The 14,225-nt window shown below is 40.1% G+C and overlaps 1 protein-coding gene across 1 annotated transcript in view; it reads right to left on the reverse strand.

The window, feature by feature from the left end:
- Positions 1-3,864: 3,864 nt before the first annotated feature.
- LOC148126697 (vomeronasal type-2 receptor 26-like) overlaps positions 3,865-14,225 on the reverse strand; it is a 28,660-nt gene continuing 18,299 nt past the window's right edge. The window contains exons 4-7 of the mRNA XM_087928139.1: positions 13,041-13,261; positions 9,011-9,235; positions 8,422-8,548; positions 3,865-4,883 (exon numbers count right to left, since the gene is read on the reverse strand). Coding sequence (XP_087784265.1) covers positions 3,988-4,883; positions 8,422-8,548; positions 9,011-9,235; positions 13,041-13,261 — 1,469 coding nt within the window. The 3' untranslated portion in view covers positions 3,865-3,987. The remainder of the gene's footprint in view (positions 4,884-8,421; positions 8,549-9,010; positions 9,236-13,040; positions 13,262-14,225) is intronic.

Raw genomic sequence — 14,225 nt, forward strand, 5'->3', positions numbered from 1 at the left:
CCTATTGCCTTTTCCTCCCAAGCAATGCCAGGTCCATGTTTGAAGATGTAGGCCCTACGTGGCTTCTCCCTGACAGAAGCCTTTCCTGGAAACGCACCATTGGAAGAAAATTTGGGGCTCATTTTTCCCACCAGGAGAATGCACAAGAAATGTCTATGGAGATTGTCAGTCATCCAGGTCATGAATCCACAGAACCAAAAGGTGCTTTTTTTCAAGAGGCAATAGATCTTCTGGTTTTTCTTTGAAGATGTTTCACTTCTCATCCAAGAAGCTTCTTCAGCTCTGACAGACTTGTTCATCTTCCTCTGCCCTCTTCACAAATTAAATACTAAACCTCTGCCCTCAAGTCTCTATCATTTTTAATAACAATTTGCTAAATTTACTGCATGCCTGGAAAGAATATGACAACATCTGTAAAGTTACTGTAAAGCTGTAAAATCTGTAAAATTACTCCAGAGCAGGGCTGTCAAACTCCTGGCCCATGGTAGAGCAGTTCCATAGGTTTGTTGATCTTCTGGGTCACTATTGTGTTTCAATGTGTTTTTGTGGATCAGGTCTGTGATTTTGATTTTTGTGTCACATTTGTTATTTGGCTCCATGGAAAAGAAAACCTAATCAATTTCCTAATACAACTAAACAGTACACACCCCAAAATCAAATTCACCATGGAAATGGAAACAAACAAACAACTACCATTCCTAGATGTACTAATCTACAACAAAAAAACAGATGGCACATGAGGACACACCATATATCAGAAGAAAACACACACCAACCACTACCTAAATGCTCAATCCCACCACCACCCAGCATAACTAAACTCCATAGCCAAAACACTAATTAGCAGAACCAAACACCTGGCAGACAAGGCACACATAAAGACTGAACAATGCACCCTGACCAAAATATTGAAAGCTAACGGCTTCCACAAAAACAAAAAATACATACATACATTCATACATACACTGTGTGTGTGTGTGTGTGTGTGTTACATATAATATAATATACATATAGATATAGATATAATATATATATATATATATATATATATATATATATATATATACAACACACACACACACACACACACACACACACACACACACACACACACACAGAGTGTATGTATGTATGTAGGTAGGTAGGTAGTGTATATATATATATATATATATAATATATATATATATATATATATATATATATATATATATATATATATAGTATTCAGCTTTGTTCGGGTATTTTCCCACATCATTGTAGTTGTGCTTTTAAAGTTGTAGCAACGTTTTGGCAGAATCTCATCTGCCATCATCAGGCTTCTGTATTCTGTTTGTCTGTGAGTCAGACTTTTACAGTTGTTTCATTTTTAAATTTGGAGCTAGCCTATTGCTGTGCCAGAATGGTTTTTTCTTCATCCTGATTGGTTGGAAGTCTTGGTCTGTGTTTATTGGTCTTGGAGTTTGCTGTGTTCTGCTTGATTGGTGTTTCTAATATCTTCTGTCTGTTTTGTGGCTTTTTTTGTGTCTTGATTGGCTGGCAACATTGAGTTCCTGTATTGGAGGCTTTTAGTGCAGCTTGGCTCCGAGTAAATGGACGGCTATCATTTGTTAGGAAGCTAGGTTTCATCTGGGTGCCTGGTTGGGGTGTGTTTGAGCTGGAGGTATCAGGGGGGATCTGTTTGTACCCAGGTGTTTGCCTGGCTTGTGGTGTGGAGATTTTTTTGTTTGTGAGTGCAGGCTTCCAAATGATTGACAGTCTGGTGGAATCATCTCTTCTATTCATGCTTTCAGGTCTTTTTTCAATCTCTATGGCTTCTCTGATAATTCTGTCACTGGGGTTTTCTATAATGGCTAGGGTTTTGGTGCCATTGAAGTTGATGCTATGACCTGTGGCTTTCATGTGTTGGACTAGTGAGGAAGTGTTTTCCAGCTTTTTGACTGCATTTTTGTGTTCATCCAGGCGGGTACTTATTCTTCTATTGGTCTGTCCAATGTATGTGGCCAGGCATGATGCGCAGGGGACTTTGTGTATGCCTTGGTTTTCCAGGTCAATTATATCTTTGGGGTTTCTAAGGATGGCTGCTATTTTTCTGTCTGTTTTGAAGGCAGTCTTGATGTGATGCCTGTGTAGTATCTTACTGATTTTGTCTTTTGACACTTGAGAAATCATATATTTATATATATTTATATATATTTATATATATTTGTGGATCTTTGGTTATTCAGGTTTTCTCCCATGTAAGATTGGAAGTATCTAGGCAATGTTTTGATGAAGTCTCATTCATCATCTTCAGGCTTGTGTCTTCGGCTCTGTGCTTCTCAGAGTGATGTGAGCTTGCAGCTGCTTATTCCTTTTAACTGCTAGTGGGGGTGTGACTTGATTGGGTGGGGGCTTGGCTGTGTTCTGATTGGGTGGGGGTGTGTTCTCATTGGCAGGGGTTTTGGCTGTGTTCTGATTGGTTGGGGGGTTGGCCGTGTTCTGATTGGCTGGAGGCCTGTTCTGTTCAGGTGGGGGCTTGGTTGTGCTCAGGTTAGTCTTAGTTGCTGTGGGATTTGAGCTGGTGAGCTGTGATCCTGCTGTTTGGCTTCGAGTTCGTGGTCGTGCTGCATCTTCATGGTGGGTGTCAGTTTGCTTCATATATGGCTCAGAGGGGTTTGAAGTGGGTAGTGATGCGGCTGCAGTGCAGCTTCTGGTATATATTTATATATACAATTTTTATATATTTATATATACAATATCTATCTATCTATCTATCTATCTATCTATCTATCTATCTATCCATCCATCCATCCATCTATCTAGATTAAAATTTTAAAATCTAAAACCAGACTGGCCTTAATCCTTAGTAACTTGTTAGCATGTTCAAGAATATTTATGAAAGCAAAAGTAATCAAGAATGCTTGTTCAAGTGAAACCCCAGACATAAGGCAAGGCAATGGCTGGGAAAAAGAGAAACTTGGGGACAAAACCTGAGATGTTCCTTCCTTTGTAAAACAGGATCACAAACAAGACTGGTCTTTTCTTTTGTGAACGTTGCCATGCTCGATAGTCATGGGCCCTAAATCCAAAAGCAGATCCTATAAAAAGATTTCAATCTTGTGTACAAACATACTGCATTGGACAACACATAGATGGCATGTGGTAAATCTAGGTGAATTCAAACAATACCCCTTAACTTGGATTAAGAAAAGACCTACATTGAATAATGGACCATGCCAAAATATATAAACTAGATGTTGGCTTAGTGTAATGACCTGCTTCACACATTTGCACAGGACAAAGTTCTTAGCTACTGGAATGTATGGAATGGGGTAAACATGTCTTAAAATCTCAGTCAATATTTTCAAGGGTGCTATGGCCAACCCAAAATGAGTCCCCTGTTCCTTAAGGGTTTCTTTGAGCAGGTGAAAGAGAAAGAAGCCACTTTTTAATCTGGTTCCCTCTGAAGCCCAGCAGCTTTGTATCACCCTGTGGGTGGTGCCATGCTGAGATGTGCCCAGTTTGCTAAAACTACTGCAGAAATGCCTGAAAAAACCTGGATGAACTAAACATGAGCTGTGAACTTTGCCCATTATTTCAGTGGATGAGTCCACACAGCTCAGGAAAAAGGGTTTCTAGCAGTGGTAGGATTCAACTACTTCAGGATAACCAGTTGTTAAATTTCTGAGCAGTTTGATGAACTGGTTGTTGGAAGAAATCATTAGGGCAGATTGTTAAATTATTTGAATCCCATTACTGGTTTCTACCCAATCAATGGTAAGGAAAGAACATGATTCTATGAGGGTCTGTGGAATTTGACTCACTTGGCTCAATTCGGCTGAGCACATAGCTGTTGACTACCTGGTGGGACACTCACAAAACACATTTTCAGGGACTCTGACATTTATTCAATTTAATAAACAAGCCTTAAATTATCAAAGCCTGTTAATTCAACTTGAAGTGATATTTTTGAGAACATAATAAATTTGTAAAAGTTATTTTTCTCCTTTATTTTGAAATCAAATGTTCTTTGGTATTCAGATCTGGCCTAAAAATAATGATGTAGCATTTGGGGATGAAGATGCAGCCCAGCAAGCCAGCACTGGAGGCCAAGATGGAGAAGACCTGCACAGCCACTGTATACTTCCCTTTGGTGCTCAGGTAGGCTGGCACAAAAGATATCCAGACACTACAGAAGACCAGCATGCTGAAGGAGATCAGCTTGGCTTCATTGAAGGCCTCAGGGAGATTCCTGGCAAGGAAAGCCACAGTGAAGCAGATGGCAGATAGAAAGCCCATGTACCCGAGGGCAACATAAAACATGGCAACAGAGCCTTCATTGCATTGTAGGATGATCTCTCTAGGTTGGGAGTGCATGTCAAAGTCAGGGAATGGGGGGAAAGTGCCCAACCAGATGCTGCAGATCACAATTTGGAGGCCAGAACAAGAAAGGACAATGGAGTTGGCCAAGCTCTTCCCCAGCCACCTCTGCACTTTATTTCCTGGTTTTGTAGCCAAGAAGGCTAACACCACCATGATTGTTTTGGCCAAAATTGCAGAAATGGCAGTTGAGAAGATAATGCTGAAGGCTGTTTGTCGGAGGAGGCAGGTTACTCTCCTTGGCTGGCCAATGAATAGGAAGGAGGTAAAGATGGAAAGCAGGAGGGAGATCAGGAGAATGTAAGAGAGATCCCGGTTGTTGGCTTTGACAATTGGTGTTTCCAGAAATTTAATGAAGATCCCCAAGCCAAAGCCTGTGGTTAAAGAGAGGAACAAGGCAATGGCAGTCAAGATGATCCCCAGATTTTCCTTATAAGAAAGATAGCTTTTCATCTTGGGAATACAGTGAGCTTGATTGATGTTTGGATGTTGATCTTCTGGACATTGGGTACATTTGTCTGCATCTGAAAAAGAGCAAGAAAAGGATCTCCCTTTAACACGTATTTTAATCAAAAGCATTGTTTGGGTGGAACTGTTGTTGGTGTGAATGATTATGTGTAGATGTCTAGAACAGCTTAATAGCATTTTTTAATGTCACAATTACATCAATATACTTGTTGGGAGAGAAGCAGGAGGAAGAAAGGATTTAAGGAAGGAAGGCAGTTTCAGTATTTTCCACTTCTGAACCTGTTGAAAACTGGATCCGAGCCTTTTGTCAATGCTTCGAGGCACCAATGAGATCCAGCCTGCATGAATGAAGTTCATGTGAAGAATCACTTAAGGTACCTTGTGCCAGCTGAAATGGATAAACAATACCTTTTGCATAGAGAGACAGGTGGAGTTCCCCTTGAAGATGAGTTAGATAGGGAATGAGGACATCAAAATGCATTCCTCTGTTTTGTTATAAGCAGAAAAACCTTTCCTAGGGTAAAGAGGAAGTGTGTCTCCATCCCAACTCATTATTCCTCTCCTCTCCTCATCATGGGCAGAACTCAGACAATGACTTTTAAAAAGAGACTCCAGCAGAATGTCAGCCTCAGGAGACACAAACCCAGGAGTCACCTGAGGCTTACCAAAAAAAATGGCACCATCTGAACAGATAGCACAGTCAAAGGATTATTACATCAGGCTGCCGAGTCTCTCTACCACTTCAATTAGAATGAAGAGCCTAGCAAAGACACTCTAGGAGATTCCTTTAGCAAAGAAATAAATCCTTTGATTAAAGACTGCCCATAGACATGGACACTTGCAAGATTCTGATCAATCATCCTACAAAGGACTGATCAAAGTTCTATCATATTTTGGAATCTGGGAACTCTCACTCTTCAGAGCAACGAAGTAAATATGGAAACACAGAACAACTCAAACTCAATATATGCTCAAACTCAATATATGGCCTACAAATACAAGAACCCTTTTCAAACAGTGACCACAGCATGATCGACTTTTGTCTCAATTTATACCCTCACAAAGAAGATCATAATGATGGATCCCCAAAATACAACTTCAAAAAAGCCAACTATGATCTCATAGATGCTGATCTATCATCTCTTGATTGGCATATTCTGTTCTCTAGCTGTAATACTACAGAAGACCATTCTAATGTATTCTTGTTTGAACTTGAAAGAGTCATTAAACTATATGTACCATTAATAACCTCCCAAAACAAAAACAAAAAACAAATTACCCACAACAATAAGGAAACTTCAATAAAAAAACAAGATCGCTATGGTGTAAAAACAAAACTAGCTATGTAGCAAACTTTAAAAAACAATACAACATCCTATGCCAACAGATAAAGGCAAAATGCACAAATTATCACTGCAAGCAAGAGGAAAACCTCCTATGTACAAAATCCACCCTCGCCAATTTTGTTAACACCAAACTTAAAGGATCAAGAACCACCCCTAAAAGGACCAAATGGGAAATACTGCAACGATGAAGCTGTTAAGGTCAATCTCTTCAACACATTCTTCAGTTCAGTCTTTGTAAACAGCAATGGTTCATGCTCCACGTTTCCTAGTTGTACCACAACTATAATGACCTGCTACATATTGACTTTACAGAAGATAACGTAGAAAAGACACTAGAAACCTAAAACCATCCCTATCTATTGGCCCCAATGGATTAAGTGCATACTTCTTAAAAGAGCTCTCCTCTGCCATGGTGGAACCCCTAAGCATTATATATGATATCTTTCAGAACCAGCTCCTTACCAAACCTATGATCCTTTGCTACGGTCATCCCTATCTTCAAAAAAGGTGATTCCAACCTGGTTGAAAACTACAGACCAATCTCATTGTGTTTTATCACGTGTAAAGTCATGGAATCAATCATTAATCACTTCATCACTCTCCACTTAGAGTCAAACAACCTACTCTCCAAAAAACAATTTGGTTTCAGGAAAAAATTGTCCTGCAATCTACAACTCCTACACTGCAAAAACATATGGACTACTCTACTTGACCAGGGTAAAACTATAGATGCAATTTACATAGACTTCTGAAAAGCCTTTGATTCAGTGGTACATGACAAACTACTGTTAAAACTAAACTGTTATGGCATTTCCGGATCCCTCCATAAGTGGATTACTGCATTCCTGTCAAACAAGTAACAAATAATAAAAATAGGGAACGCTATATCAAACCCTGCTCCAGTTAACAGCAGAGTCCCCCAAGGCAGGGTTCTAGGACCTACACACTTTATACTCTATATAAATGACCTTTGCAATCACCTTATAAGCAACTGCATCCTCTTTGTGGATGATGTAAAACTATTCAACACCACTGACAATGCTACTATCCTTCAAAGTGACCTTGATTATGTGTCTGAATGGTCAAACATCTGGCAACTCCAAATTGCAATCAACAAATGCTCTATCCTACACATTGGTAAAAAAAAAATCAGTACACCAAATACAAACTAGGTGGATATGATCTCACTGATGATCCTCACTCTGTCAAGGATCTTGGAGTTCTGATATCAAATGACTTAAGTGCCAGAGCTCACTGTAAAAGCATTGCCAAAAAGGCATAAAGAGTTGTAAATCTAATCTTACGAAGCTTCTCCTCCGGAAATATCGAATTACTAACTAGAGCATACAAAACTTTTGCCAGACCAACACTCGAATACAGCTCATCAGTCTGGAAACCGCACTGCATATCAGACATTAATACAATTGAGCGAGTCCAGAAGTATTTCATGAGAAGAGTACTACACTCCTCTGCTTGCAACAGAATACCCTATATCACCAGGCTTGAGATTTTGGGCTTGGACAACTTTGAACTATGCTGCTTATGGTTAGACTTAGCACACAAAATTATCTGCTACAATGTTTTATTAGTCAATGACTACTTCGGTTTCAACCTCAACAATACAAGAGCACATAACAGATACAAACTCAATGTAAACCACTTCAAACTTGATTGCAAAAAGTACGACTTCAGCCACAGTGTGGTCAATGCCTGGAATGCACTACCTGAGTCTGTTGTTACATTCTCTAACCCCCACTCCTTTAACCTCAAACTAACCATTATTGACCTCACCCCATTCCTAAGAGGTCTGTAAGGGGTGTGCATAAGTGCACCATCATGCCTACCATCCCTGTCCTATTGTCCCCATTTATTCGTACCTATTTCCTGTATTCTTACTCATGTTTATTACTTATATCTATTACCTTGTAAGTGATTGACAAATCAAGTAAATAAATAAAATAAATAAAATGTATTGTAAAAGGTTAAGGGGAAGAAATGTCATCTTTCTCACAATACTCGATACAGACTTATTGTACATCTTTATCCATGATCTGCATCCCTATTTGCTTGACCTTTATACCAGATGAACCTCCAATATCATTTTTTATAATCCACTATGGCATAAATGTATTCTTGATCAAGACTCAGAAGTGGGACCCACTCTGGCCAAACTTTCCCAAGTGCATACTTGTGGAAAATCCCAAGATCTGTGGTCCTCCTCAAAATCTCCCCCTTCCATGTCACCCACCTTCCATGGTGGAGATGGATCCTTCTGCACAAGGACGACAACTGTAGCAGCAGATGGGCTTCCCTTCCTGAGCCACTTTCATGAATCCAGGGGGACAGCTTTCCACACACCTGGAAGAGGGCAGGGGCTGAGCAGAGAGAGGAAGAGAAATAGCATTCACAAAATTAATTATTGTATTTTCCAAAAGAGGTGACAAGTAAAAAAAAAATTGGGGCTCTCCCAGCTTTGCTAAATTTGAAGCATCCCAACAGTTTGAGCACTTTGAACTGATTTTGCTGCTTTGGGTTTGCCTACTTATCTTCTATGTTTTCCCATTCTGAAATAGTTTGTTTAAATTCCTAATAATCATGGGGATGTTGAATTAATTTTCTGCTTTGGCAAAATCATGACTTAAACCTAACTCCCTTGCAGAAGACTGATAAACACTTAACTGGTATAGTTAAGGATGTTTTTTTTCCCATTGATTCCTGAACATCTAACTATAGAAGCTGTTTCTTCTCTGGGATAACTGAGATGACTTTTCCTGCTCCAACTCTGCAATCTTCTTGGTTAAAACTATTGAAAGGATATAATAAAATATTTTCCACACCTTGTTCAGCACTTCCATCTTTTCAGTAGCATTCTTGTAGATTATGAAGTTGAAATCTAAGGATCCCTGTCTTTCTAGACTCCCAAATGTCACTTTGCTTACAGACTTTTTGGAGAAAACTGTGGTTATAATGTCCATGTCTGCTACCAGATCTCCATTCTCATCCAAATAGACTCCATCGAGGGAATTATTAGAAAACTGAGAGGTTTGAAGAAAAGAATGAAGCTGGAAAGGAAGAGAAAATGGATAGTGTTACATAAGACAGAGAAAGCTCTAGGGCAGTGGTGGTAACCTTTTTGGGGTCCTGTGCCAAAAATTGCACACGTGCTTGTGTGTGCAAGCTCGTGTGCCAGGACCCAGAAGGCAACATGTGAGCCCCACCACTCCCTGCGCATGTGCCTGCAATCCCCCCTGCCACCCCCTTACCTGCACTGCATCTCTCAACTGATTTTCTGCCCATTTGAGGCCTTTTTTGGACTCCCAGAGGCTCGAGGGAAGCCTCTGTAGCCTTTGCAGGCTGAAAAATGGGCCCATTTCCTCACTTCTGGTATTTTTGGAAATAGAGGAAGTGACATAATAGGCCTATTTTTCAGCCTCCAAAGGCTGCAGAAGCTTCCCTCAAGCCTCTGGGAGGCCCAAAAAGGCCTCAAATGGGCCAAAAATCAGTTGGGAGGTGCACACATGCAGAGTGAGGTAAGTTTGCCTGCGGCTTGTGTGCCCACATTGTGTGCTCTGCATGCCACCTGTGGCACATGTGCCATAGGTTTGCCATCATGGCTCTAGGGCAAGACTCCATAGAGGTTCTGTCCTGTGGAATATACCATAAATATCTTATTAGAAGGACCAAGAATGGCTTTGTAAACAACCTTGATGCCCTTTATCTCTTCTCATTCATAATTGTCACTGCAGAGTTTAGAAAACCAATGGATAAAAAACATCCAGGGTGAGCTTAGCTTGACACAATCCGGTAGCTCTCACTAATGAGGTCCAAAGTTAAAACCCCAAAGGAAATGGATGTTATGCTCAAGCCCATGGGAGGAATTCTGCCAATGAATCCAAAGTGAAAACAAATGCCCCACAAAATAACAATGCTGTAAACAACTTATTTGCAGGTCAATGGGCAGATGACTAAGAAAAAAATCTCCACTCACCTTGAGGATTACTATGGTGGGGGGAGGACTTGTACATTGTGCTTGTGAAAGTCTGCATTGGAGATGAAGATGGATCACTTGGCATGGAGAAGACACCCCTGATCTTCATTGTGAAATATGATCTTTCTTACCAGTTTCACCTCCTTGAAATTTTATAGAACATATATGGAATACTAGCTCAGTACCCATGCTTTGCTACAAAATTATGTGGTCACGCTTAGTTTTTGGTGAGGAAAATAAGGGGGGAAAATTCTGCCTTTGCCTACCAGCATCCATTGGTATTTATCTGGCTAGCTTCCTGTCAGCATCCAAGAGATTTGAGGCCTATTTGGAAACTGAAACAGTATTTGCTGTGTGAGCAAGAAAGAGACAGCAAGGATCCTAGGCATGGCTTAGCTCAACTGTTCTGTACTAAAGCAGCTTGGTGCTGTGAACCTGAAACTCCTCTGCTTGTGTTTTGCATTTGGAACAGATTTCTTTTCAGGTGGGGAGGGGGAGTAGAACTCCTTAGCATCAGAGTGTGTTAATAATAATATAAGAAATACTAATGCTCTGATGGTCATTTCGAAAAATCCTTTCTTAATGAGTACCTAGAAGCCAAGAGAAACATATGTGCCAAATTACTAGTTTGTACTGTAGGCTTTACGGTTCTTAAGATTTTGTGATGATGCATGAGTGGTATTTTGCTTATATATATATAGATTTTAAGAACGTTCATCACTGTTGTTGGTCCTAGACTTTTCCCGGTAAAACTTTTCATCTTCTGACCTGGCCTCAGTATGCTTAGTTTCTTGGCCCAAATATATTTTTCCATATGTTGATGAGACAGTTTGATGTCTCAGATGCTACTGAGAGTTTTGAACAGGGAAGAGGAATCAAAGGAGTTCTTAGTCAAGGGATGAGACCAGTGGTGGGATTCAAATTATTTTACTACCAGTTCTGAGGGCTTGGCTTGGTGGGATTGCAGGGGAAGGATACTGTAAAATCTCCAGTCAGAGGTGGTATTTGCCAGTTCTCCAAACTATTCAAAATTTCCACTACCAGTTCTCCAAAACTGGTCAGAACCTGCTGAATACCACCTCTGGAGGAGACCCATTTTGAATCAAGCCTGTCCTGGATTAGAGGACCTACCCAGGAGGTGAGTGGGTCAGAAGTGTTAGACTGCCTAATATCTGCAACACACTTTTTTTTCAACTGTGGATGGCAGAGTGGTGCTCTGGCTTATGAAGAAAAAAGTGGTGGAGGCAAAACATTATATTTACCAAGAAGCTATTAAAAAAGGAGCATAACAAGAAAATGAGCCTCGGTGGTGCAGTGGTTAGAGTGCAGTATTGCAGGCTACTTCTGCTGACAGTTGGCTGTCTGCAATTTGGCAGTTTAAATCCCACCAGGCTCAAGGCTGACTCAGTCTTCCATCCTTCCAAGGTGGGTAAAATGATGACCTAGATTGTTGGGGACAATATGCTGACTCTGTAAAACTGCTGAGAGAGGGCTGTAAAGTACTGTGAAGCAGTACATAAGTCTAAGTGCTATTGCTATTGCTAAATAAATGAGCAGGATGAAACAAGTGCAAAAGGAAGAGAAATAGAAAGCTAGGATTCAATTTAATTTTTATATTCAGAATAAATTACTCCTATTGTCAGAAGAGTAACCCAGCTTGCAATGGTAAAATTGATTCTCAACTGCAGTGAGTTATCCTGTGATATGATGGGAGGTCAATTAATTTAATAAATAAAAAATAAAATGGGCAGCTGTTGCAATAGGAAAGAAATGGTCAAAATTGGGAGCGTCCTATCAAATTCTGTACCTGTCAACAGTGGTGTCCCCCAAGGCAGTGTTCTAGGACTAACTCTCTTCATGCTCTACATAAATAACCTCTGTGATCATATTAAGAGCAACTGTGTTCTCTTCGCCGATGATGTAAAGCTATTCAACTCTGCTGACAATACTGCTATCCTTCACAAAGACCTTGACTATATATCACAATGGTCAAACAAATGGCAACTTCAAATCTCAACAAACAAATGCTCTGTCTTACATATTGGCAAAAAAATCAGAAAATGAAATACAGGCTGAGTAGTCAAGACCTTGCTGATGATCCAAATTCTGTCAAGGACCTTGGGGTACTCATCTCTAATGATCTAAGTGCTAGAGCCCACTGTAACTACATAGCCAAAAAGGCATTAAAAGGCATTGTTAACCTAATCTTACATAGCTTTTTCTCTGGTAATATTACACTACTAACTAGAGCATACAAAACATTTGCTAGACCAATACTCGAATACAGCTCATCAGTCTGGAACCCACATTACATATCTGATATTAACACAGTTGAGAAAGTCCAGAAATATTTCACAAGAAGAGTTCTCCACTCCTCTACTCATTGAAGAATACCTGATGCCACCAGACTTGAAATTCTAGACTTGAAAACCTAGAACTACGCCACCTTTGGTCTGATCTAAGTATAGTATATAAAATCATACATTGCAATGTCCTACCTGTCAATGAATACTTCAGCTTCAACCATAACAATACAAAAGCACACAATAGATACAAACTCAAGGTTAATTGCACCAAACTTGATTGCAGGAAATATGACTTCAGCAACACAGTGATCAATGTCTGGAATACTCTACCTGACTCTGTGGTTTCTTCTCCAAATGCCAAAACCTTCAAACGTAGACGTTCTTCTATTGACCTCACCCCTTTCCTCAGAGGTCAGTAGGGGGCGTGCATAAGCACACCAACGTGCCTACCATTCCTGTCCTATTGGGTTTTTTTTTATTTTTCTTATATGTATCCATGTATTCATAACTATGTTTTTACTCATACCTATTATTTTGTAAGCAATTGACAAACCAAATAAAATAAATAAATACCTGCCATGCCTTCAGCATTGAAATTTTCATGTTGTTAACACCTTTAAATGTCTTCCTGGGTCTGGATAAATAAGCAGCATTTATGGCCCGTGCCACAGCCCAGATTGTGTTGTAAATGAAATAGTTGTCCAGAACCAGGATTGGATCCATCACCTCTTTCCTCAGAATCTCCAGTTCTTCTCTTTCCCTACACCGTCTCCAGACTTTGACCGAAAAGGCATCTTTGGTATAAGAACACAGGAAGGATTTCATTGCAAGAAGAAACATGAAAAGATCAAACTGCTGGTAACCACCATATTTTGCCATTTGATTTCTCTTCATGAGAAAGAAAAAAATACTATGAATGTATTGAGTGGGAAAGTAGTTATCTTTCAAATAAATTGTGAAGTCCCAGTGTAATGTGGTGATCAGGACTTTTCCTTCAAGAAGTTCAGTAAGTGTTTCAAATATATTGTGCATAATTATAACCCCTATATGGAATGTGTTCAAGTCAGCACCATACATAAAGACATTCACCTTTCTCCATTTGAGGTATAAATTCCAGTCTGTGAAGGATTTCCTAGAAGCTGGGGAAAAGGTTTGTGATAAAATTGGACAAATGCCATTCCTTTTCAGCATGGAAGTTAACGTCCTCATGAACCTTTGTCCATTCTCGGTGTCTGGAGCAAGGAGACCCACCAAGGTCCATCTGAAATGGAGAACCAGCTTCACCATCCCTGGGTACTGAAGACCTTCAGCAGGGAGCATTGGGTAGAAGAAAGGAAGCAGAGTTTTATCACTCAGAATCTGGGAAACAAAACTAAAACTGATCTGAAAAGGGGAAAAAAAGTAAAGTATTTTATTTCAGACCCATAAATCCAAAATCTAACCCTAATGGAGCATTCTTAAAAGGTAAAGGTAAAGGTTCCCCTTGCACATATATGCTAGTCGTTTCCAGCTCTAGGAGGCGTTATCAAGCCAAAGAGCCAGAGTTGTCTGAAGATGGCTCCGCAGTCATGTGGCCGGCATGACTAAATGCTGAAGGGCCACAGAACACTGTTACCTTCCCACCAAACTGGTCCCTATTTTTCTACTTGCATTTTTTACATGCTTCCGAACTGCTAGATTGGCAAAAGCTGAGACAAGTAGCGGGAGTTCACTCCGTTCCACAGTGCTAGGGATTCGAACCACTGAACTGCCGACCTT

Source organism: Pseudonaja textilis, chromosome 2 (genome assembly GCF_049901715.1).
Source record: "Pseudonaja textilis isolate UNSWEBS1 chromosome 2, rPseTex1.2, whole genome shotgun sequence".
Taxonomy (NCBI): domain Eukaryota; kingdom Metazoa; phylum Chordata; class Lepidosauria; order Squamata; family Elapidae; genus Pseudonaja; species Pseudonaja textilis.